General features: G+C 34.8%; 1 protein-coding gene across 12 annotated transcripts in view; it reads right to left on the bottom strand.

Moving 5' to 3' along the window:
* Positions 1 to 27,354, bottom strand: part of BCAS3 (BCAS3 microtubule associated cell migration factor) — a 587,541-nt gene that overhangs the window by 406,281 nt on the left and 153,906 nt on the right. For all 12 annotated transcript variants that reach the window (XM_032320065.1, XM_032320063.1, XM_032320069.1 and 9 more), the window contains exons 10-12: positions 25,546 to 25,622; positions 16,763 to 16,846; positions 3,317 to 3,487 (exon numbers count right to left, since the gene is read on the bottom strand). In XM_032320065.1, the coding sequence (XP_032175956.1) occupies positions 3,317 to 3,487; positions 16,763 to 16,846; positions 25,546 to 25,622 (332 nt within the window). The remainder of the gene's footprint in view (positions 1 to 3,316; positions 3,488 to 16,762; positions 16,847 to 25,545; positions 25,623 to 27,354) is intronic.

Raw genomic sequence — 27,354 nt, 5'->3', positions numbered from 1 at the left:
TGTCATCATTGTGGAGGATTTTTCTCTGATTAGAGACTTTGCCACACTGCTAACTTCAATTATATAAATTATAATTATATTATACCACTTAGCTTATCTAGCAACAAAATGCTTTTAGATAAAACAAGTAACACAGATTTTAAAATGGACACGAAGTCCATCAAATCCACTCCTCCTTAACGCAGTTACCACACAATGATCCCATCAACATAAAATCAAACTAATCAATTTAGCATTAGAAAGATGGTGAATCAAATTTTATACTGCCACTGTAAACATCAAAATATCTTTATTAAAGGCTCACTGAATTTAAACAGCAAAAGTGAACATAATGTTAGTTTCAGCTCCTGAGATATATATGGAAAAGGAAAAACATTACAGCTAAGGTCAAACATCAGTTGAAAAGGGCTAAAAGTGATAAATCTATGACAATAACCCCTGAAGTCTTTTTAATACAATCCAGCATAACCTAAAAACAGCCCTGTACTCCAACTGAACTATGTATCAGAGACAAAAATGTCTTCTTGACAAAAAACAGATTCCCATTAATAAAAGAAAGGAGGATAGTATTATACTCAGGAAATCTTGTTGCTTTAAAAAATATTTGTAATTCTCTCAAAATGCACATAGCAACTTGCCATTTATTGAACATCAACTTATTTCCTGCTTTATAATAGAATTTTAAAATAAATTAAAATTTCAGAATGTTGTAAGTGGGAATGAAAAGAGATTATGATCTCAACAAATAAAAGAAAGGATAACATTTTTAAGATTGGGCAACACTTAACTTCTTTTCACTTTTAAAAGCTAACAATTCTGTAATTCTTATTTCCTAATGAACTACTTTACTTGTTTCAAGTGTCAACAATTCCCTTAACAAGGAAAAATGAATTTTGCAATTCCACAACCTCCAGTTCATTTCCATATTCCAAATCTGAGAATTCCATTTTAAACTAATAAAAAGTTAATAAAAAATGGGGGGGGGTGTGGGGGAACCACATTTGATAACATAAGGCCTAATGCTAAGCTTTTTAATATCATTACATCAAGATTTTCTTTTTACATGTTCCTACACTTAAATATAATAAAACAAATTGAATTATACCTCTATTTCATGAAAAATAATCAGATAACATTTTTTACTTCTAAATGACCACAAATCTGTCTGTCAACAAATGCTAGACGCTTAACAGACTTACTTAGACTCACTAAATAGACAATGTTGACTGTTACTACGCATTAAATGTGGGTGGCCTTGGAAGTAAATTAATTAAGAACTAAAGAACAAAAGAAAACATTTTTTACTTTAACACTCATAAAACACTAAGGGTTTAAATATTTAATTCCAATTGAGAAAGAAAATTAACATCTCTCTGTGTCTATCAACTTGAGCTAATTATCACTACTTAAAAAAATTTCATTACACTCAACAGAAAAGTTTGCTAGCACTTCATTAAAAAGAGTTTTAAACTAGATTTGGTGAACCGCAAAGTTAACATGGGAGAGGTAGATTATCATTCAGATTTCAAATAAAATACAACAGCTAAATTGAATAACGCAGAATTTCAAAGATTTGTCTTTTTTTTTTTAATTTTATTTATTTATTTGACAGAGAGAGATCACAAGTAGGCAGAGAGTCAGGCAGAGAGAGAGGAAGGGAAGCAGGGTCCCCGCCGAGCAGAGAGCCCAATGCGGGGCTCGATCACAGGACCCTGAGATCATGACCTGAGCTGAAGGCAGACGCTTAACCCACTGAGCCACCCAGGCGTCCCAAGTATTTTTTGTCTTTTAATTGCAGTAGAGTCCACGTGCTTTTGAAATGCCATTTGAGGGCGCCTGGGTGGCTCAGTGGGTTAAGCCGCTGCCTTCGGCTCAGGTCACGATCTCAGGGTCCTGGGATCGAGTCCCGCATCGGGACTCTCTGCTCAGCAGGGAGCCTGCTTCCTCCTCTTTCTCTCTCTACCTGCCTCTCTGCCTACTTGTGATCTCTCTCTGTCAAATAAATAAATAAAATCTTTAAAAAAAAAAAAAAGAAATGCCATTTGATCTTACTATAAGAACTAGTACATAAGTAGTGGTCAAAGGTAATCTTTTATCAGATACAGAACCATGTATTACTGGAAGGAGATTTTCTAAAAAGAACATGCAAAATTTACGGTTAATACTTTAAAGATTCACATAGCTTCCAGACATTATGTTCTGAAAACAGAAACATATATTATAGAAAAATTAAAATAACTTCTATTTTACAATTGTTGCTCTACTCCTATCCTATTCTAACAATCAACTTTAGATTGGATTTTTTGTAGCAATAATCACAAACTACTAGAATTTTAAAATTCTCTTCCTTTCAGAAATGTATTTTAAAATTCAAGACTATTAATAGAAAAGAAAATAACTTATGGGTACGTGGGGGAAGAAAACAAAATCCAATGGGTTTCTCACCAGCAATATATTGTCACATATTTTTCCATGTTTATAATCACTCCTTCCAAATGTTCCTTCATTATCTGAAGATATAGGATTTGGTAAGATGCATTACCATGTATGTATTCTAATATACACTTTGAGATATTTGTCCATTTTTCATATTTATAAATAAGTGTAATAAAATTTGATATTATTTACATTACTGTCACTTGTAACCATCATAATTAGTCAATAGTTTTTTAAATTCCCTCCAAAATGTGGAAGGTCATATTGATTGCTTCTATGAGCAAGCCTCTACCTTAAAAATTAATTATTAAAGGATGCCTGGATGGTTCAGTTGATTAGGCATCTGCCTTAAACTCAGGTCATAATCTCAAAATCCTGGGACTGAGCCCCACATCAGGCTCCCTGCTCACGGGGGCATCTGCTTTTCCCTCTTACTCAGTCCCTCCCCCCAACTCATGTACTCTCTCTCTCTCTCTCTCAAATAAATAAAATCTTTTTAAAATCAGTTAATAATCTTCTGATTTAGATCATAACAAGCATCATTTTTTAAAAAATGTATTATAAACACAAGAGTATAAAGAGGTATGAACTATTTATTTATGAGACAAATGTCCTAACGAAGAGATAACAAGAACTCCTTAGAACCTCAATTTTACCTTCAGGTTCAAAACATTAATAATGTTTGAAATAAGAGGTTTTAACATATTACTCATCTTTTCTTGAAAAAAAAATTCTAACCTGAAATAACCTCAATTTCTAGAATTCCAAATTAAGAATCTCCCAAGGCCAAGTGCATCTGGCTGTTCCTGATCACAAATGACATTCTTAGTCACCCCATCCTTTGAAGAAAAAGGACATTGCCTGCATCAGAAGTTCTTACCTGGCCCTCTCCAACTGTTTCAGTGTCAATTACTGTGATGATGCCTGGAACCAAAGGACTCCGCCTTGAATTACTATGGAGGGCAACATCGTCTTCTGTCACACCTGAAGGCAGTGTGCCTGTCAGCTGAGTCACTACTTTCCCGACCATTGTCAAACCAGTTTTCAGTGTCTATAAAATGAAATGTAAAATATATGACTTCACATCAGTATTTAGATTCTAAACAGAAATATGCATTTTGTTAATTCTTCTATCTTTTAACTTCCTTATTCTCTTACAAGCCTATATGTAGCAGTGAATTGTCATAGAAATTCAGTCTGACTTTTCATATGATCTTAAATTTTAGTCAGAAAATCAGTATTAATTTAAGTGAATGCTATCAGTAGACTCCCCAAAGTCAGCATAGTGAAAATATAGCCATACGTAAATACCTAAAAAGCTTTATTTTGCATGAAGGAACAATTATATTTTTATTAAAAAAAAAATTCTTCTCTCCCTTCTTCTTAATATATATAACAATGGCAAGATTTCATTCTTTCTGATGGCTAAGTAATAACCCATTGTGTTTATATACCACATATTTATCCATTCATCAGTCAATGGACATTTGGACTCTTTCCATAATTTGGCTATTGTTGACAGTGCTGCTACAAACACTGGGGTGCATGTGTCCCGTCAAACAGCATTTTTGTATCCTTTGGGTGAAAACCTTGTAAGGTAATTCCTGAATCATAGGGTAGTTCTATTTTTAACTTTTTGAAGAACCTCCATATTGTTTTTGTAAGTGGTTGTACCAGTTCATATTCCCACCAATAGTCTATGAGGGTTCCCCTTTCTCTGCATCTTCACTAACATGTTATTTTTTGAAATACAAATCTAATTTTAAATCTATTTTTTAGCATGAAAAAGACTGACCAATTGTAGAATTCCATTTGACCAATGGTAGAATGAAAAAGACTATGTTTTCAAAGTAAATCTATAGTATGCTATTATATAATATTGTGCTTCAAGATCAGGCATGTAGATACCTATTCCTATTCCACAGCCATACATCACAGGTGGGCCAGACAAGAGCCCTACATACTCCCATGCTAGAGCCATAGCCCTACCACAGTAGGTGGGCAGACACATGCAGCTCACACAGGAGACACTCCTTGAGTCCCTAGGAGAGATAAGTGCTTCTGAGCCTCACAAGCTATCTCCCACAAAAGCCACTCCTTCAAGACTATTAGAGGTAGTTGTTTTGCCTAATAATAGAAACAAACACAGAAAGACAAAATGAGAAGAAAGAGGAGTATGTTCCAAAGAAAAAGACAAAACCTCAGAAAAAGACCTTAATAAAATGAGATAAGCAACAGAGTTCAAAATAATGGTCATAAAGATACTCATCAAATTCAGAAGAATGAAGGAACACAGTGCAAACTTAAACAAAAATAAGAGAAAATATTAAAAAGTATCAAACAGAAGATACAGAGCTAAAAATATAAAAACTGAATTGAAAAATACACTACAGGAGTTTAACAGCAGACTAAATGAAGCAGACCAGTGAGACAGAAGGCAAAACAATGAAACTCACTCAAAGGAGCAAAAAGAAAAAAGAATTCAAAAACCGAAAACCTTAGGAGAACTTCAAGCAGAACAGCATTCACAATACAGGGTCCCCAGAGGAGAAGAGAGAAAGGGCCAGAAAAATTATTTTTAAAAAATAATAGCTAAACATATCCCTAATCTGGGGAAGGAAACAGGCATAATGGTGGGAACCCCAGAGTGTTCCAAATAAGACAAACCCAAAGAGATCCACACCAAGACACATTATAATTAAAATGGTAAAAGTTAAAGAGAGAATTTTAAAAGCATCAAGAGAAATACATACAAGGAAACCACCTAAGGCTATCAAGATTTTCAACAGAAACTTTGCAGTCCAAAGGGAGTGGCATGCCATATTCAAAGTGCTAAAAGGAAAAAACTTTCAACCAAGAATTCTCTACCCAGCAAAGTTATCAGAATTGAAGGGGAAATAAGAGTTTTCCAGATGAGCAAAAAGTAAAGGAGTTTATCATTGCTAAAATGGCTTTACAAGAAATGTTAAAGGGACTTCTTTAAGCTGAAAAAAAATATTTAATATTTAATAATAAGGAAACACACAAAAGTAAAACTCTCATTGGAAAAGAAAAATATATAGTACAGACAGTGGGTCAATCACTTCTAAAGCAAGTATGAAGGCTAAAAGAGAATAGTAGTAAAATTAATTAAAACTACAATCAGTTAAGGGATGCATAAAATAAAAGATGTAAAATGTGACATCAACATTACCCTGATACTAAATCCAGAGAAGGACACTATGAGAAAGGGATATATCCCAATATCCCTGATGAGCATATATGCAAAAATCCTTGGGGTTCCTGGGTGGCTCAGTGGGTTAAGCCTCTGCCTTCATTACTCAGTCATGATCCCAGGGTTCTGGGATCAAACCCTGTATCACACTCTCTGCTCAGCAGGGAGCCTGCTTCCCTCTCTCTCTCTGCCTGCCTCTCTGCCTACATGTGATCTCTGTCAAATAAATAAATAAAATCTTCAAAAACATTAAAAAAAATGAATTAAATAACTGAATGTAAGACCTGAAACCACAAAATTCCCAGAAGAAAACATAGGCAATAAGCTCATTAACATCAATCTTAGAGATGTGCTTGTGGATCTGACTCCAAAGGCAAGGGAAACAAAAGCAAAAAAAAAAAAAAAAAAAAAAAAAAACTGGACTCTCTCAAACTGAAAATCTTCTGCACAGCACAGGAAACCATCATCAAAATGAAAACGCTTAACAGAAGAAGACATTTGCAGATTACATATCTGAATACATAGTTAATATCCAAAATATATAAAGAATTGACACACTCAGCAACAATAACAAAAAAATAAAAATAAAAAATAAAAAATGAGTAGAGGATCTGAATAGACATTTTTCTGAAAAAGATATGCAGATTGCCAAAAGACGTGAAAAGATGTTCAATATCACTAGTCAGCAGGGAAATGCAAATTAAAACCACAATGAATTATCATTTCACATCTGTTACAATAGCTATTATATATAAAAAAAAAAAAAGACAAGAAATCACAGGTGCTGGAGAGAATGTGGAGAAAAGGGAAGCCTTGTTAGCTGTCAGTAGGAATGCAAACTCGTGCAGCCACTACAGAAAACAGTATGGAGATTCCTCAAAAAGTTAAGAATAGATCTACCATATGATCCAGCAATTCTACTTCTGGGTATTTATTCAAAGAATATGAAAACACAAATTCAAAAATTACATACACTCCTATGTCCAATGGAGCGTTATATACAATAACCAAGACATGGAAACAATGTAAGTGTTCACTGACAGATGAATTAGGATAAAGAGGATGTGATATATATATACACACATATATATGTATATATATAATATATATGTTTAGTTATAATATATAGTTATATATTATATATTTATATATTCTACATTCTATTTTTTAATTTTTAATTTATATATTTATATTTATGCATGTAAATATATATATAAAGAGGATGTGAGGTATATATATCAGAATATTACTTAGCTACATAGAAGAATAAAATACTGCCATTTGTAACAACATGGATGGACCTTGAGGGTATTGAGCTAAGTGAGATAAACCAGATGGAGAAAGACAAATACCCTTTGATTTCATTTATATGTGGAATCTAAAAAAACAAGCAAAAGAATATAAAAACAAACTTAAAGAGAATAGACTGATGGATACCAGAGGGGAAGGTGATCAGGAGGTGGGCAAAAATGGGTGAAGGCAGTCAATTTGATGGTGATGAACGGCAACTAGACTTTTGGTGGTAATCATTTTGTAGTACTTACAGATGTCAAATTATAAGGTACACGTAAAACTAATATGTTATATACCAACTTTACCTCAATTAAAAGAAAAAAAAATTTGGCATGTGGAAATATAGTCTCCATCCAAGATACCAATTACTAGATGAATAAAACATCACAAAAGATTAGCTAAGAAGATTTTTACTCTGGTAACAGAAAACAATTCACTGTAATGCTTCTAATATACTATTTCAATTAAAGATAACTTAAGATGTTTTATAATTACATTTTAGTTCCATTTCGAGGCAAATAGACAAACTCATGAGTTTTTTCTTTTATGTGAATCTTATTATCTGATTACTGCTATTTGCATTAACAAACAATAATGCGAAAGTAATGCGTTTCTGTGGGATTTTTTTTTTTGTCCCACAAAGAGAAAAAACTAAAAGAAAGAGAAAAGCACGTGATTCATATATATTAAAAAAAAAAAAAGATTTAACCAGCAGAGTGAAAATAAGTAGATTACATGGACATATCAGAAATTATGTAGGATATACACATTCAGAAATAATTTTTTCCAGGGATGCCTGGCTGGCTCAGTGGGTTAAAGCCTCTGCCTTCAGCTCAGGTCATGATCCCAGGCCCCGCATCAGACTCTGCTTGGCAGGGAGCCTGCTTCCCTTCCTCTCTCTCTGCGTGCCTCTCTGCCTACTTGTAATCTGTATCTATCAAATAAATGAATAAAAATCTTTAAAAAAAAAAAAAAGAATTTTTTCCAATTCTCAAATTGTGAGAAAAAATTTTTTTAAATACTGCAAATTAATCTTTAATGAAATGACTCCCTCTTTTTAGAATAATTATGGAGAATTCTGGCATATGCTATAGCTAAATTTTAAAATGAAAATTATTATATACATGGTATTTCAAATACTGCTTCATAAAAGATAGGCAAAGAATGTACTTTATAAAGACTTAAATGTGATTTAAGCAACAATTAGATTGGAATTAAAATAAGGAAATGTATTTTCCAAGGAAATTTTCCATTAAAATACCATACAACTAAGACTAGTAATATATGTATTATTTTACTGTAGCTATGTCCTGCGGAATCTTTACTGTGCACTTGTCAAGGCTCTTAACATAGATGATCTCTACAGATTTCCTCGAACACTTCTTTTCTATAGAAAAGAAAATTGAGGCTACAGAAGTTAAATAAAATGGCAGCTCAAACAGTTAACCAATGAATGACAAAGCCAGAATTCAATACTAGAACTGTCTATCTCTAAAACCTGATTTCAACCGTCATCCAATACTGCCTTGTATTCTACTCCTGTTACTACTTGTGACCTCACACTTCATGAATTCAGAACACAGACATATACTGGGGCAGGGGGGAGTGTGTGGAATGAAGACTATAATAGTGTGTCCTAATAAATACTTAAATAAAATGACCATCAAAGCCATTTGCTGAACTCAAGCAAAAAAATGTAACTTACTGCCGACTGAAACCATGAAAAAGCCACAAATCAATTGTAACTCTTTTGTTTAGCGCTAAAACCTCAGACTGCAGTGATTATAAAACACATTAGCATTCCTCAATTATCAGCCAAACATTTGTTTCAATAATTCACAAGCAATGACTTACACAAAGTCTGTTAGAGCGTTGTCAAGAAAGCCTCTGAAGGACCAACAAAATCAGGCGCCACTGTGTATTGATGTGAAAGCTGGCCAGGAAGCCTGATTAACCTCTGAGATGCCTCAGCTGCTATACTTACTCCATCAGGGCTAATGGAGATGCTCCCACTTAAACAGAGCTATCCCTTTATCAAAGGAATTCACTTTTCAGGTTTAAAGTCTGGTTGTATACCCTCTCCATTTGCCCTTGAGCCTATTATTTCATGCTTTTACACTAATAAACAGGAATAAAACTAAAAGAACTGGAGCACATAGAAAGTGGGAAGAAGTATACTAAGGAGACCACGGATGAAAGGAAAAGTCAATGTAAGAGAACTAGGAAAAAACTCCAGAAAGGGGGAAAACAGAGTAGTGTATTTCATAGTCAAAGGTTCATTATCATATGAAGAGTTATTGATAATTCTCACACACACACCAAGAAAACTTACAACTACCATTTTATTAGTGGACAAAAATTTAAACCCAAAATTTAACAGTTATCAAATCTGAACTTTGTATAGTAAGCGACAAGATAGCACTTTTAAAGCTCATTAACTGGGCGCCTGGGTGGCTCAGTGGGTTAAGCCGCTGCCTTCGGCTCAGGTCATGATCTCAGGGTCCTGGGATCGAGGCCCGCATCGGGCTCTCTGCTCAGCAGGGAGCCTGCTTCCCTCTCTCTCTCTCTGCCTGCCTCTCCATCTACTTGTGATTTCTCTCTGTCAAATAAATAAATAAAATCTTTAAAAAAAAAAAAAAAAAAAAAAAAAAAAAGCTCATTAACTTTCAAAACACGGTATGATGCAAGGGGTGAAAGGGGTACTGGATGTTTCCTGCACCAGTAAAGACCTTTGCTTCTAGAAGAAATTTGTTACCATGTTAGACTCAAACACACTGATAAGAACTAGTGTCCAGAAGAAATCCATAATGTTATTCAATAATGTTCACATACCATATTTAGGTCCCTAAATCAGAGTAATTAGTCTTTAGATTTTAGCCAAAAGAGCCTGTACATACCTGATGACTTCCTCGATATGCCAAAAAGGAATCCATAATGTTATTCAATAATGTTCACATACCATATTTAGGTCCCTAAATCAGAGTAATTAGTCTTTAGATTTTAGCCAAAAGAGCCTGTACATACCTGATGACTTCCTCAATATGCCAAAAAGGATGAAAACTCAATAAAAATTAGAAATAAAAAAATCTAATTTGGCCAAATGGAGAATATTAAATTAGACTGTCTTCACAGTCTTTAGGAGCTAAAAAATTTATTATATTCCTGACAGATCTTAACAAGAGTTATTCACAGAACTAAATTTTATCGTGTAGGAGAACTGAATGTAAGACTTTACCAGGTAAGTCAGATAATCCACTCTGACCAAAAATTCAAATGAGCATGGTACTTATTCTGTTCTGTGTAGACAGATTTGCCGAAGGGTCACTAGTCATCTTTAACCTTTCTCATGCCATATCAGTTGTCTTCCCTGTCCATTAGTGCTAATGGTGCTGCTCTCACAAAAGCTGTTAGTTGTCATTAAGAAGTTATCAGATAACCAGGGAAAAAAGGAGGCATTTTTATTAAATCAATTTACCACACTGGGGGTAAAACACATTAAAAGGAAAAATCAAAGAGGACAGATGTATGGTAATTAGGAAATACATACCAAGATTTTATAAATGTATCAAAATAACCAATTTTGAATTATTTCAGTATTAGACTTTTCCCCTTAACACTGCCACAGGGAATTCATCACCATTATATTCTAAGGAAAGCCACATAAATTATTTGGAAAAGCAAAGAGAAAAAAATCTAAAAGTATAAAGATTAATTTTAAGTGCTATTTAAAAATCCAGAAAATTTAAAAAGATCATTTCCTCTAAGGAGATTCAAGTACATATATAATTAATATATCTGTACTTACAACTATATGGTGAGACAAAAAATAAGAAAAAATTTAATAATTACTCCTTCCACATGACAAAGTTACTACCTTGTATGATGTCCTATAAACAGCTGTCATCAGTGAGAGAAAAATACTAATGATTACTCTTTCAGAAAAAGTTATTTAATAAGCAATGTGAATATTTCAAGATTAGTATTTTCTTAAGGAACACATGCTACATGGCTTTTTAAATATCTTCCATGTTCAATCTCAAAATAAATATATTGCCTAGAAATTATAAAAATGGTAAGAAATTATAAGAAATTTTATTTTCTATTTCCAGTAATGGCAGGCTAGGTAAATCAGGTCAGTCCTACCAATGAAAACAAGTAGGGTAACTGGGGAGAATTTTTTTTTTTCAACTCTGCTTAAAGGTACTAAATATTTAACAAGATAGTAAAGAGTTACTAGATCCAAATCCAAGAGAACAAGAAAATCCAGACATGTAAGCAGGATAGTTAGGCCTAGAAGTATCTAATGATTCTAGGAGAGGCTTCTGAGAGACTGTGTGGTGCTTTTGATGGACTTCTGATACTAGGTGGTCATGTGCAAGGGGGTCTACCTGGTGACTTTACCTCCATGTTTTTTGCTTAAGACACACAGGAGTATTATACAACAATGATAAGAGTAAACCTGTAGTAATCGGGATCTCATAGCTATTTCAGCTAAGCTTTACTTAAATAATTTAAGTAATTCAACCCCTGAAATCTTAGCATTACAGGATCCAAGACTGATAGTGCCACAGAACTGTGGTGTCTCAAACTCAAAATTGTTTTTAAAGATTTTTAAAATAAATTCTGGCAAACAAAGAGTCATGCTATCATTGGTGAGAACCAGCAAAAATAATAAACAATAAAAATACCCCCCAAAAAAGCCAGACACTGGAGATATCAGAAATAGACTTTAAAATAACTATGTTTTCTACATTTAAACAATTTGGTACCTTGAGAAAAAACTGAACTCTAGAGAACCAGAAACTATCACTATTTACTAAAAGATTTTATCAATGAATATATGTTTGATTTTATCAAACTTATTGTGTGTGTGTGTGTGTATATATATATATATATATATATATATATATATATATATATATTAAGATAATCATGTAATTGTTCTCTGTTATTCTGTTCACGTAGCAAATTTCATTAACTGATTTTGAGTAATAAGCCAGCCTGTATTGGAATTATCCCACTCGATTGTGACATTATCATTACAATATACTGTTTAATTTTTTTCTGCTAGTATTTTGTTTAGGATTTTTCAGATTCATGAGTAAGACTACAGTTTTCCTCTTTCATAATATTCTTGTCAAGTTTCAGTATCAAGGTGATCCTGAATCATAAATCAAGATAAGGCACTATATGACTTTTTTATTCTATGGAAGTCTTTGTAATATTGCCATTGTTCACTCTTAAATCTTTTTTTTTTTTATAAGGTTTTATTTATTTATTTGTCAGAGAGAGAGAGAGCGAGCACATGCAGACAGAATGGCAGGAAGAGACAGAGAGAGAAGCAGGCTCCCCGCTGAGCAAGGAGCCCGATGCGGGACTCGATCCCAGGAACGCTGGGATCATGACCTGAGCCGAAGGCAGCCGCCCAACCAACTGAGCCACCCAGGCGTCCCATTGTTCACTCTTAAATGTTCGCATTCCCTGAAGAAGGTTTCTAGGTCTGAAGATCTGAGATTGTTCTTTTCTTAGTAAACTTTTATATTCCATTATACAGAAAAGTATGGGAATTATAAGTATACATCATGATGAATTTTCACAAGTGAATATGCTAATATAATACAAATATAATACATCATGTAATAGTAACAAAGACAAAAAACATATTTATAATTATACTTCTTAATTAGAGAAGTCATTTTTATATACTTATCATGGGAAACTGGAACCGTTTTATACCTCAGAAGGCTAATTTACCCACAAAGTTTCTTATATCTAATAACTTACTAGGAGAAATTATCCTTTGGGAGGTAAATGAGATTATTCTCAACTTACCAACCTTTCCTATAAAAAAAAAATCCACAAAGGAAGGATCATTCCATTTCTGGCAAAATTTTGGGAAAATAACTAAATACTACACACTGATACTAAATACCAAATACCAAATTAATTTAATATTTTAAAAGAAATCTCAAAATATTCATGCTAACACAGGAATCCACAAGTACATAAACATTATATAAGAAAAATGTTCTTAAAAATATTTCATGGCATGGGGCACCTGGGTGACTCAGTAAGTTAAGCGTCTGCCTTCAACTCAGGCCTTGATCCCAAGGTCCTGGGATCAAGCTCCACATCAGGCTCCCTGCTCATTGGGGAGCCTGTCTCTCCCTCTCCCTCGGCCCCTCCCCCTGCTCCTGCTTTTTCTCCCTCTCAAATAAATAAAGTCTTCAAAAAATATTTCATGTAAGTTACACACAAAATTTTTTAAAAAGGCAATATATAGGGGCGCCTGGGTGGCTCAGTGGGTTAAAGCCTCTGCCTTCAGCTCAGGTCATGGTCTCAGGGTCCTGGGATCGAGCCCCGTGTCGGGCTCTCTGCTCAGCAGGGAGTCTGCTTCCCTTCCTCTCTCTCTCTGCCTGCCTCTCTGCCTACTTGTGATTTCTGGCTGTCAAATAAATAAATAAAATCTAAAGAAAAAAAAAAAAGGCAATATATAGGGACACCTGGGTGGAACAGTCAGTTAAGCAACCAGACTCTTGTTTTCGGGTCAGGTCATGATCTTAGGGTCATGGCATCAAGCCCCACCTCAGGATCTGCACTCAGCATGGAGTCTGCTTGAGACTCTCTCCCACTCCTTCTGTCCTTCTTCCCTCAAATAAATAAATCTTAAAAAAAAAAAAAAAGCAATGTGTAATATATGATTGGATTTAACTACTCACTAAGTCCAAAAAGACTATCAAGAAATAGGTGACTTTAGGGGCACCTGGGTGGCTCAATAGGTTAAGCCTCTGCCTTCGGCTCAGGTCATGATCTTGGGGTCCTGGGATCGAGCCCTGGATCAGGCTCTCTGCTCAGCAGGGAGCCTGCTCCTCCCCACCCCCCCGCCTACTTGTGATCTCTGTCAAATAAATAAATAAAATCTTTAAAAAAAAAAAAAGAAAAATAGGTGACTTTACAGATGGCTAACAAACACATGGAAAGATGCTCAACATCACTCAGCATCTGTGAAATACAAATCAAAACTACAATGAGATACCATTTCACACCAGTCAGAATGACTAAAATTAACAACACAGAAAACAACAGGTGTTGACGAGGATGCAGAGAAAAGGGAACCCTCTTAACACTGTTGGTGGGAATGCAAACTGGTGCAGCCCCTCTGGAAAACAGTACTGAGGTTCCTCAAAAAGTTAAAAATGGAACTGCCCTATGACCCAGCAACTGCAGTACTAGGTATTTATCCAAATAACACAAAAATACTAGTTTGAAGGGACACATGCACCCCAATGTTTCTAGTAGCATTGTCAACAACACCCAAATTACGGAAAGAGCCCAAATGTCCATCAACTAATGAATGAATAAAGAAGATGTGGAACATATGCACAACGGAATATTACTCAGCCATAAAAAAGAATAAATCTCGCTATTTGCAGTGAGGTGGATGGAACTAGAGAGTATTTTGCTAAGTGAAATAAGTCAGAGAAAGACAAATGCCATACGAGTCCACTCATCTTTGGAATTTAAGAAACAAAACAAATGAACATGGGGAAGGAAAAAAAAAAAAAGAAGCAAACCAAGAAACAGACTCTTAACTATAAAGAACAAACTGAGGGTTACTGAAGGGGAGGTGGGGAGATGGAATAAATACACGATGGGTATTAAGGGCACTTGTGATGAGCACTGGGTATTGTATATGGGTGATGAATCCCTGAATTCTACAGCTGAAACTCATGTTGTACTGTATGTGAACTAATTGGAATTTAAATAAAAATAAGGAAGGAAAGGAGGGAGTGAAGGGAGGGAGAACGAAAGGAAGGAAGGAAGGAAGAGAAGAAGGGAGGAGGAAAGGAAAAGAGGGGGGAAGGAAAGAAGGAAGAAAGGAAGGAAGGAAGGACTTTTTTATGTCCGTGGTTTTATTCTTGCTTCATTTTGTAAATTTATAAACAGGAGCATTCATTTATAAACAGGAGCATTAAAATCAGACAAAAGCGAGTAAACAAAAATTAAATATTAACTACTTTATTCAAGAGTTAATGCCAGAATTTTATAAAATACTAGAGCTAACAGTGAATTTCAATCCATACCAATTTCATTAGGGGCCAACTGCCTACTGGAAATCAATGGGATTAAAGTATTCTCATCATAATTTCTGAGAGTTTAAATATGAAGACATGAACCTATCCCTTACAGTTCTCAATATATGGTAGAGAAAAACTGGGGAGTTCACACTTGTTCTTCTCAGAGTCTATTAAGTCTAGCCTCATTCCAGCATGTCCACATTCAGCTGACAGTTAAACAGCAAAATCGTTACTACATGACGCAAGTCACTTTCCTTTTATGTAGGCACACAAACTTGTGACAGCAAAGCAGAGCTGAAAAGTTGTCCTTTATCACGTAAACTGAAAATTATTCAGGTAATAATACAATGAGCTATCCCAGTGAAAGTATACGGCACAGATAAATCCAAAAGGAATCTAATACTTGAGAATTAGGTATCATTGGTATATTTTGTGGATCTATTATAAACTAACTGAATAACACTGATTACTGTCTCAGATTTCTCTCCTTTGAAATAACCATCATAATTCTTGCTTACACAAAGGAGAAAAGTAAACAATTTTTATGAAGATTCTAAAATCTAAAATACACAGTGATGTAAGCATAAAGGCATTCAGCATTTCCTTTCCGTGCAAAAAACATGTAATGCTTTTCTCATCAAACCTAGGAACACATTCTAAAGTCCATCATGTAAGCACTTGTGATCAATCTTGAAGTATTTTTGTATTTGTTTTACATAAAACAGAGTGACCTTTCATTCCCTCCCTGTGGTTTGCTTTAAACTGTTGTCCTTTTCTGAATAGTTGTGTTTTTTATTACATGCTGTCATTTAGATTCACTATGTCATCCCTATTATTAGAATTGTTTTGTTGTATACTTCACAATTCAAAAGGATAGTGATTATAAGAATACCTTATAATCAGCATAAAGTTTACGAGTCATCCTCGAAATTAACCCTCACACACACAGAAAGAACTCATTTGCAAACACACAGGGGGCAGCCCTGTGACATGAAAGAGTCTTTGAATGTGCCAGGGGTTTGACTCAAATTTTCTTAAGGAATAGTATTCTTTCTATGTCAAGAAGATTCATAAATGTTCAAAGACATGAAAGGATTCAGTATAGGTAGAATGATACAAATAAAAAAAAAAAAAAAGAACCCAGAAGTCAGTACTGAAAACATGCAAAGCTTCTTTCACAAGTGTTAGTAATTAGGTAAAAAAGACTTTAATCGAGCTAAAAGACTTAAAATTTAAAATTTAAAAATTTAAATTAGAATTTAAAATTTTAAGTTGGATGAACACAGGGACGCCTGGGTGACTTAGTTGGTTAAGCAGCTGCCTTCAGCTTAGGTCACAATCCCAGAGTCCTGGGTTCAAGTCCTGCATTGGGCTCCTTGTTTAGCAGGGAGCCTGCTTCTCTCTCTGCCTGCTCTGTCTGCTGTTCCCCCTGCTTGTGCTCTCTCCCTCTGATAATTAAATAAATAAAATCTTAAAAAAAAAAAAAAGAAGCTAAAACTAGATGAACACAAACCCTATAATCATTGCAAGAGAAAATAATATATTATTTATGAACCTTAAGAGATTAAATACCTAATCATTTAGTCATCAATCCTCATGAGTGGCAAAATAATTCTAACTTACTTAAGTTTATTCCGTATTTGTGAATGAAAAGGGAAGGAGTCATTTCAATACAACTCAGCAGAGAAACCTGATAGTTACTCCACAAAATCACATCTCCCAGGAACTATTTGATACTCACTTTAGCAGCACTAATGACTGTGGCAGTGTAAGACTGAATGTTGTCTCCACAGGCTCCACCACGGGACTGATGACATCGAATCAGCTGGAAAAAGAGAGACAGAAAGAAGCCAGAGAGTCATTTCTCTTAAACTGTTTAACTCTGCAGGCTATTAGGATAGGGCTTATTTACCGTGCAGCATGGTGGGGGTGGGTGAGAATGTTTGTACAAGTGTTTCAGACAAACAGCTAAAAGCTCTGCTGAGACACTTTTCCCCCGTTTTATAATCTACTGGTGCCACTTAGGCAGTTTCATGCTCAAATACAATTTTTAATTACAAGATGAATAGTCTTTAAGAATTCATAAACTCTGAAATGGTAGTATTAGGATCTGGCCATCTTTCCACAAATAAATTTCGTAACATAATCAAAGGACTTAGACTTGACTTCCTAACATTAAATATTTAACATGCTAGCAAATTGGAAGCTCTATCCTCTTAATTCCTACAGAACGATTGTAAAAGATAACCAAAAAAATAAAAAATAAAAAAAAGAAAGAAAGAAAGAGAGAGAGAGAACAAGAGAGAGATGAAAGAATATGTCATATTTCCATTTTCAATTAAGTCAGTGGAAAAGTGGTACAAATTGTGCATAAAACCACCACGACACACAGAGTAGCTGTCCACTTCAGAGGGCTTACTAGTATTACCATTAGAATGAAAAAGACATGCCTGTACTCATGACTGACATAAATAAATCAACCTGTCAATTTTCAAAGTGAATCACTAATTTAACATGCACAACTGTTTCCTGTGCTAAGCAACACACCAGGATTAAATTCCCCACTGCTCCTATACACTTCCTAAATTTAGGTTTTCTTAAAACAAAGCAGAAAAGCACTCATTAGCCAGATTTTTACATTGAAAATTTTTTAAAAATAGAATGACAGTAGTAGAATACTAGAACAGCTCCACATTGGGTTATAGATTATTTTAAAGGCCTACAGAATTCAGATAGAATCTTCCTCTTCCAAAACATAAAAACAAAAAATGCTTATATAATTTAAAACATGGTCACTTGATAAATATTAATACATAAGCTTTTCTGTTCTTTTATTCTACAATCAAAATTTTGAGGGTACCTGGGTGGTTCAGTCAGTTAGGCATCTGCTATTGGCTTGAGTCATGATCCTGGAGTCCCAGGATGGAGTCCCAGGATTGAGTCCCGCAAAAGACTCCCTGCTCAGTGGGGAGTCTGCTTTTCCCTCTGACCCTTTCCCCTCTGGTGCTCTCTCACTCTCTCTCCCAAGTGAAAAAATAAAAAATCTTAAAAAAAAAAAAAAAAAAAAAGGAGGAGGAGGAAGAAAAAAATCAAAATTTTCTTAATCACTGACACTGTATTAAAAAACAGTTCCTCAGGGCGCCTGGGTGGCTCAGTGGGTTAAAGCCTCTGCCTTTGGCTCAGGTCATGATGCCAGGGTCCTGGGATCGAGCCCCACATCGGGCTCTCTGCTCAGCAGGGAGCCTGTTTCCCTTCCTCTCTTTCTTCCTGCCTCTCTGACTACTTGTGATCTCTGTCTGTCAAATAAATAAATAAAAATCTTTAAAAAAATAAAATTAAATAAATAAAATTAAAAAACAATTCCTCAGGGCGCCTGGGTGGCTCAGTGGGTTAAGCCATTGCCTTCGGCTCAGGTCATGATCTCAGGGTCCTGGGATCGAGTCCCGCATCAGGCTGTCTGCTCAGCAGGGAGCCTGCTTCCCTCTCTCTCTCTCTCTGCCTGCCTCTCTGCCTACTTGTGATCTCTCTCTGTCAAATAAATAAATAAAATCTTTAAAAAAAAAAAAATTCCTCAAAGCAATAATAATATGTTAGAATGGAATATCTTTAAAAGTCTGATAGGAGATGTATAGCTGGCACATGAAATGGCTGCTGACACAGATTCCAAGGTCAGCAGTGAGGAATTTTCCAAATGAAAGGTGATGATAAATGTGGTTTCGAATAGGGGAAAACAGAGTTCAAAAGTGATTGTTTTAGGGACACCTGGGTGGTTCAGTCGGTTAAGTGTCTGCCTTTGGTTCAGGTCATGATCCTTGGGTCCTGGGATGGAGTCCCACATTGGGCTCCCTGCTCAGCAGGGAGCCTGCTTCTCCCTGTCCCTCTGCCTGACACTCCCCCTGCTTATGCTCTCTTCTCTCGCTCTCTCTCAAATAAATAAATTGTCTTAAGAAAAAGAAAGAAAGAAAAAAAGAAAGAAAGAGAGGAAGAGATCGTTTTAACTAATAAAAAGTAACCCTTTCACTCACTCACTCATTCATTTGTTCATTCATAAGTACATATTCAAAGAATTATGAGTTATCCCTCCGCTACTTCCTGCTGCATGTGTAAGAAAAAAACATTATCTTAAGAAATACTACCATTTTTTTCTGTTTCAGGAATAATCAGGAATAAATCTACAAAAGCAAGCAATACCATCACTTTTTCAATTCAACTAAAACTGAGTCAGCATTTCTATATAAACATAACTAAGTCAGAACTTTTTGTTTAAAACTTTAGTCTCATTAGAAATTACATTTGTCATCTCAATTCATTAAAATTAAAGACAAATCAGAAATTTCTGTAGTGCAAACCTCTATAAAATGGATTAATTTCCAGGAAATGTAAGTTAAAAAGGCAACATACAAAAGAGCACATGTGTTATATTATCTTTTGGAAAGAAAGGGAAATATAAATATATATAACATAGTGAAATATATTAGCATGTAAACAAAAAATAAATATAAAAAATATTTTTAAAATATTTAAGGGGCACCCGGGTGGCTCAATCAGATAAGCATCAGACTCTTCGTTTCAGCTCAGGTCATGATCTCAGCGTCCTGAGATTGAGCCCCACATCAGGTTCTATTCTCAATGCGGAGTCTGCTTGTCCCTCTCCCGCTGTTCCTCCCCCTTTTCCTCTCTCCCTCTCTCATAAATAAATAAAGTCTTTAAAAATTATATGTCAATGAAAACTGTAAAAACAATGAAGGAAGGCAGAAAGTGAGAAATAAAGGACAAACTAATCAAAATAATATATCAGCACAGTATTTGCACATCTTCAGTTTGGGGCAATAACAGGAATGGACATAAGTGCAAGAAAATCCTGAACTCTTTTTATTTGGATTGATATTTACAGTGTTGTGAGCAAGCAATTCTGTCATTACTTTTTTCATTATAGGAGTCAACAAAGAAGTAAATATGCTGATATCAGTCTCCCATGCAAAAAAAGGACATAAAAATGTGAGATGGAGGATGAAAGGAAAGAATCCTATGGAAATACCCATGTGTACCCTTCATTTCCAAAATATGTGTGGAAGTGCATAAGTATGTGTGTATATGTATATTTGCTGACTTATGTACATACAGAAGTATGTATGTAATATGCAGTGTTTCCAAACTTTGTCCACTGAAAATGTCTAAAAGCAAAAACAGCCCCATAACTATGAGCACATCCACTGGACAAAGCTTAGTATCTAAAGCCATGGCCCATTAAAAGGAACAGGGGAATCAAGAAGTAGAGGATTCCAGGACTAACAACAGGGCAGATACTAGATGAACCTTAACTTATGATAGCAAGTAAGGTAATTTAAAAAAAATTTTAAGTAAAAACTTGATGAAGGCATGTCACCATGTCACAAGAACCAGCCTGAAGGGCTCTCCTTGGTCAATTGTGGGACAATTTGAAAGCCACAATAATTAAGGACAAAAAAAATTACACTATAAGAAATACAGAAAAATATTCATGTAGTATTCTAGCCAGAAATATATAATCTGAATATAATCAAGAGAAAACATTAAAAAAAATCAAACTAAAAATCATTCTATTAAAAAAAGAGGGGGAGGTAAGGAGTAGTGGTAGTGGGCCATATTCTTCAAAATCATCAATGCTGAAAAAGACAAAGCAAGACTGTCAACTCTTACATATTAAAAGAATCTCAGGGGACATCCCAACAAAATATAATATCTGGTCCTAGCCTGGACCCTGAACTACAAAAAAAAAATAATAATAATTTAAAAAAAAGCTCTACAAATGATATGATAGGGTTAATTGATAAAACTGGAATATGGATGGTAAAATAGCTAAAAGCATTTTCTCAAGATTAAATTGACTGATAACTTAAGTATTTAGGGGTAGTGTGATACATGCAACTCACTCTGAAATAATAAGAGTAAAAGGTACATGAGTGTGCTTTGTGGTATCTGTACTATATTTATTCTTAGAGCTTTTCTGTAAACTTTCCTAGTTAAAAGTAAGTTTAAAGAGAAGCCCCGAAAAACAAACCCCTTGAAAACAGAACTACCCTACAACCCAGCATTTGCACTACCAGGGATGTACCCCCAAAACACAATTGTAGTAATCTGAAGGGGCACCTGCATCCCAGTATTTATAGCAGCAATGTCCACAATAGCCAAACTATGGAAAGAGCCCAGATGTCCATTGACAGATGAATGGATAAAGAAGATGTCATATATATATATATATACATACATATATATATGTATATATATGTATATATATACATATATATATATATATATGCATGCAACGGAATATTACTCAACTAGCAAAAAAAAATGAAATCTTGCCATTTGCAACAACATGGGTGGAAAGAGAGGGTATTATGCTAAGCGAAATAAGTCAATCAGAGAAGGACAATTATCGTATGATCTCACTAATATATGGAATTTGAGAAACAAAGCAGAGGATCATAGGGGAGGAGAGAAAAAAATGAAATAAGATGAAACCAGAGAGGGAGACAAACCGTAAGAGACTCTTAATCTCAAGAAACAAACAGGGCTGCTGGAAGTGAGGAGCTTGGGGGGATGAGGTAATGGGGTGTTGGACATTAAGGAGGGCATGTGATGTAAGGAGCACTGGGTATTATATAAAACTGATGAATCACTGACCTCTACCTCTAAAACTAATAATACATGCTAATTTACTGAATTTAAATTTAAAAACTAATTTTAAAAAAAGAGAAAAACAAACCCAATCAGTATATAATGGCTTCTTTCTTTATGACTTAATTATATTTTTTTATTTATTTAAAGTTTTAATTTAAATTCCAGTTAGTTAATATATAGTGTAACATTAGTTTCAGATGTACAATTTAGTGATTCAACACTTACATACAACACCTGGTGCTCATCACAAGTGCCCTCCTTAATTCTCATCACCTATTTACCCCATCCCTTTATCCACCTCACCTCTGGTAACCATCAATTTGTTCTCTATAGTTAAGAGTCCTTTTCTTGGTTTGCCTCTGTTTTTTCTCCACTATGCTCACTTGTTTTGTTTCTTAAATTCCACACATGAGTGAAGTCATATGGTATCTGTCTTTCTCTGACTGACTTATTTTGCTTAGCATAATACTCTCTACTCCATCCACATCACCGCAAATGGCGAGATTTAGTTTTTGTTATGACTATTATTCCATTGTGTATGTATGTATGTATGTATATATGTACGTGTGTATATACATGTATATCTATATAGATATATCACATCTTTTTTTTTAAGACTTTTATCTATTCATTTGACAGAGATCACAAAGGGGAAGAGAGTCAGTCAGAGAGAGAGGAGGAAGCAGGCTCCCCATCGAGCAGAGCCTGATGCAGGGCCTGATCCCAGGACCACGACCTGAGCCAAAGGCAGAGAGAGGCCTTAACCCACTGAGCCACCCAGGCTCCCCATATCACATTTCTTTATCCATTCCTTGGTTATTGGAATTGGACTATTTCCATAATTTGGTTATTAATATTGGGGTACATTTATCCTTCTGAATTAGTATTCTTGTATTCTTTGGGTAAATACACAGTAGTGCAATTGCTAGATTGTAAGGTAATTCTATTTTTAATTTTTAACTCCATACTGTTTTCCAGAGTGGCTATACCAGTTTCATTCCCACCAGTATTGCTATAAGTTCCCCTTTCTCCACATCCTCACCAACACCTATTGTTTCTTGTGTTGCTGATTTTAGCCATTCTGACAGGTGTGAGGTGATATCACATTGTAGTTTTGATTTGTATCTCCCTAATTATCAATGATGTTGGGCATCTTTTCATGTGTCTCTTGGCCATCTGTATGTCTTTGGAGAAATGTTCATTCATGTCTTCTGCCCATTTTAACTAGATTATTCATTTTGGGGGTGTTGAGTTGTCTGAATTCTTTATATATTTTGGATTATTGACCCTTTATCAGATATGTCATATGCAAATATCCTCCCTCATTCCATAGGTTGCCTTTTAGTTTTACTGATTGTTTCCTTCACTGTGCTGAAGTTATTTTTATCTTGAGGAAATTCCAATAATTTATTTTTGCTTTTGTTTCCCTTGCCTCGGGTGACATATCTAATAAGAGGTTGCTATGGCTGATGTCAAAGAAGTTACTGCCTGTGTTCTCCTTTAGGATTTTCTTGGTTTCTTGACTCATATTTAAGTCTTTTTAAAAAATTATTGTTAAAATATATTATTTGTTTCATGGGTACATGTCTGTGATTCATCAATCCTACACAATACATAGCGTTCACCACAATACATACCCTCCCCAATGTCTATCACCCAGCCATCCCACCGCACCCAGCCACCCCAACTCCCCTACCTGTCCTCTGCTCCAGCTACCCTCAGGTTGTTTCCTGAGATTACGGATCTCTTATGGTTTGTTTGCCTCTCTGGTTTCGTCTTGTTTCATGTTTTCCTCTCTTCCCCTATGATCCTCTGCTTTGTTTCTCAAATTCCACATATAAGTGAGATCATACGATAATTGTCTTTCTCTGACTGACTTACTTCGCTTAGCATAATACCCTCTCTTTCCATCCGTGTTGTTGCAAATGGCAAGATTTCTTTTTTTTTTTTTTTTGCTGGTTGAGTAATATTTCATGTTATATATATGCGTGTGTGTGTGTATATATACACATATATATGTATGTATGTATAGAAAACGTACATACATATATGCATATATGTACATATAGATATATCTATGTACGTGTGTAATATATACATATATATATACACACACACACTACATCTTCTTCATCCATTCATCTGTTGATGGACATCTGGGCTCTTTCAATAGTTTGGTGATTGTGGACATTGCTGCTATAAACCCTGGGATGCAGGGGCTCCTTCAGATTACTACATTTGTATCTTTGGGGTAAATCTCCAGTAGTACAAATGCTGAGTTATACGGTAGCTCTATTTTCAACTTTTTGAGGAACCTCCATACTGTTTTCCAGAGTGGCTACACCAGCTTGCATTCCCATGTATAGCCTCTTGCTTAAAATTTTAGTCAAAGAGCATTTTCATTGAAAGAGATTGTTACTCCAAAATTTAATTAAATTTTGCAATTCCACACTCAGCCCAAAAACCAACGATCAGAAACTGTTAATAAATACTAGCATTTTTGTAAATACTATGGAAAGACATTTATCTAAAAATATTTCCTTCAAAGGATGGTATAGTTATCTGATTAGCAAACTCCTTGTAAATGCCACTACACTTCTGTATGGAATGCTAGATATTAATGACACTTTACAAAGGCAAGACAAGCAAAACAACTGGCACACACCCACATATGCATCTATGAAGGGAGTTCCTTCTGCTAGAAAAAATATGTAACTATTTGCATAACACCTACAATTCTAAATGGGTAGTTTCCCACGTGTGAGAATACATTTACAAGAGCCAAAAGACAATTTTTGCACATTCTTCTTGGATGTCTCCAGCACTCAAGGAAACGTATTACAGATATAAATATTAGAAGATATCATTATGTCACCACTGAATTGTATGCCTCGTCTTTTTTGAAAATGTTTTGAAAAGAGCTATTTTTATGAGATATACTAGAAATGGCATTATGACATTCAGTAAGACGTAAAATATCTGTAGCAAACAGAATTTTGGGAAAAATATCAAGAAATTTATCTACAAAAATAACTTTCTTCAGGAGTTTCTTGATTTTGTGAATTCCAGAGATTTACATGCTCTGTGGTTTCTCCAAATAATTATTGTACTTGCCATATTCAGACTTGTGTCAAAAATTCTTCAATAAATATTATTTCCTATTATTCTTAATATGTAATAATTATACAAGCAGGCTAAAATGAAATAAAAAACAATAATCTTCTCTGAAGTCTGTAATATTTTTAGATTTCATTCTATATTCACATGCAGAGCATAACATGGTATAAAAAAGATTTCACTTTTTCTTTGCGAAAATCCAAATTTGTCTTTGGCTTTGAATTGGACATAAAAAGAACACTTCCATGTAATAACATAATATCTTCATTTACTATTATGACTGTAATAGATAAATTAAATTGATAAATAACTGGAAAATTCAACAAAATGTGATCACCTGTGATTTAATTATTAAGACAAATGGCTGAACCCCTGTTTAGATTTAGCTGTAGACACATAAAGTCAATTAAATTATTCTATGGCTCTGTTCCCAATATACCAATAAAAACAAAAGTCATCCCTGCCTCCTGATTTCTAGCTCCACAGAAACTACTAAGGTAATATCAATGTTGTGCCTAAGTTTAATGGAAAACTAAGGTTAGAAAATTAAGGTTGAGCCCAAATACTGATCCTAAGCAATAAGGGAAATAGGATAACTACTGAGTGCCTGATTAAAATCAAAACCAAACCAAAAAAAAAAACAAACTAGTAAGTTAAACACTCATTGTTGGTTGGTGATCACCTTTAGAAAACTCTTCAACACTTGCTCCATTACAAATAATCAAAACACGAGCCATGCCTTACCTTGTTTTCTGCATAAGCAAGCCAGCGGCTCCCAAGGGCAATAGGATTCATGTTGGGCCCTGGACAAGGATAGCAGCCTGAAAAATTTTAAATGGCAATACTGAGATATTTCTTAATAAATTTTTTTGGTACATCATATTTTGATGCCATAAAAACAAAACAGCCAAATGGTTTTATTTTTTCAAGTCTCACAAAAAATCCCCATAAAACCAGTCATTATTTTAATAGCTAAGTGAAGTTCATTTTTCTTCCCTTCTACAGTTTCCTTTTGGTTTGATGCTGTTCCAATAAGAAACAAATCTGGGAGGAACTGGTTATAACTTTTAGCAAAAATTGGGTATTTTATACAGTTATTCCTAGAACAAGAAAGAGAAGCTAAAAGGAAACAAAGTTTGGAAGTCAAGCAACAGTATTTAGAGAGGAAAGAGAAAGGATACAATTGGTTCAGAAATTTAAAGGCAAAAGATAATGAAGACATACACCTAAAAGGGAATATGATAAAATAGTCAGAAGAGAAAAACAGAACAAGTACTAAAGCAAGGACCAATGAAGCAAATTCACAAAGAGTGCTTCCATAGAAAGATGATGGAAAACTACACGCTCCTATGTATTTACATTAGGCACTCAATTTCTTTTTTCCTACTTTCAGTCCAGCCAGTAACAAACTAGTAGGAAGGACTGTCTCGTGGTTCTCTCCTTTAAAGAATAATAAATCATGTAGTCATGACAGTGAACACCATCACTGCATGGAAACTCCAATACCACCTTTCTGAACTCTATTAAACAAGGCTCAACATGATTCAGTCAAGTAAGTGATGTCTGTCTCCTAGAGGCTCTCCTCTCTGCTCCTGGCCAGGCCAATAAGGTCTTTGAGTCTAATGCCCTCATCCGTCAACTACACAAAATAATACTCGACTGTCTCACAAAACTTTAGAGGGACTACTCAAAGGCAACTGCAGAATCAGACAACATAAAAAGCCTAACTTAAAGAACTTCTGGCTTCTCATTCCACAAGTGTCTGTTTAACATTTTTACAAATGTTTTCCTCTAAAAGGTACACTAGAGGATCAAACTCAAGTATTCTACTTTACAGTTTAGGTCCCAAGTTGGAATCTAAATTTATACAATCATGAGACAGACAAGATTCCATAACAATAATCTTTACTTCCACTAACAAAATAGCCAAATTACACGAATCAAATGAGCATAAGCACAAAAAAATAGCATCACCTGAAATGTAAACTTCCCTACCCAGCAGAAAGTCCCAGTGTATGTTACTGAGTTTAAGAGGAACAGAGTTATCAATGTATGATCATGTTTCATGCAAAAGCATACTTAATAATGAGAAAAAGAACAATAATGAACTACTTTAAGATTTACTTTCAATAATAAAAATAATTTACATGTTCTGTTAATATATTATTATTTTTAAATTTATTTTGTCTTTCGCCCATTTGATTAGAGGGGTATGTAAGAATTTGTGTTCACTGCTGAAATTCCACTGTGTAGAATAATACCTGAACACAGCTTAATAAATGTTTGACACTGGCAAAAAGTCATCTACATAAAAAAGCTTTTCAAATACTCAAATAGTGTGCTCACCTAAAAGCCAAGTCTTTCACTTTAAACTATTTTTTAAAAAATAGGCATCCCTCTTAAACATGTATTACATGTTGGGGCACCTGGGTGGCTTAGTCAATTAAGCATCTAAGCCTTTGGCTCAGGTCATGATCTCAGGTCCTGGGATCAAGCCCCACTTCAGGCTCTCTGCTCAGTGGGGAGTCTGCCGCTTTTCCACCTTCTCCCTCT

This window comes from Mustela erminea, chromosome 18, assembly GCF_009829155.1.
Source record: "Mustela erminea isolate mMusErm1 chromosome 18, mMusErm1.Pri, whole genome shotgun sequence".
NCBI lineage: Eukaryota > Metazoa > Chordata > Mammalia > Carnivora > Mustelidae > Mustela > Mustela erminea.
Note: the sequence above shows the minus strand (reverse complement) of the source record. Positions and strands in the feature narration are given on the sequence as shown.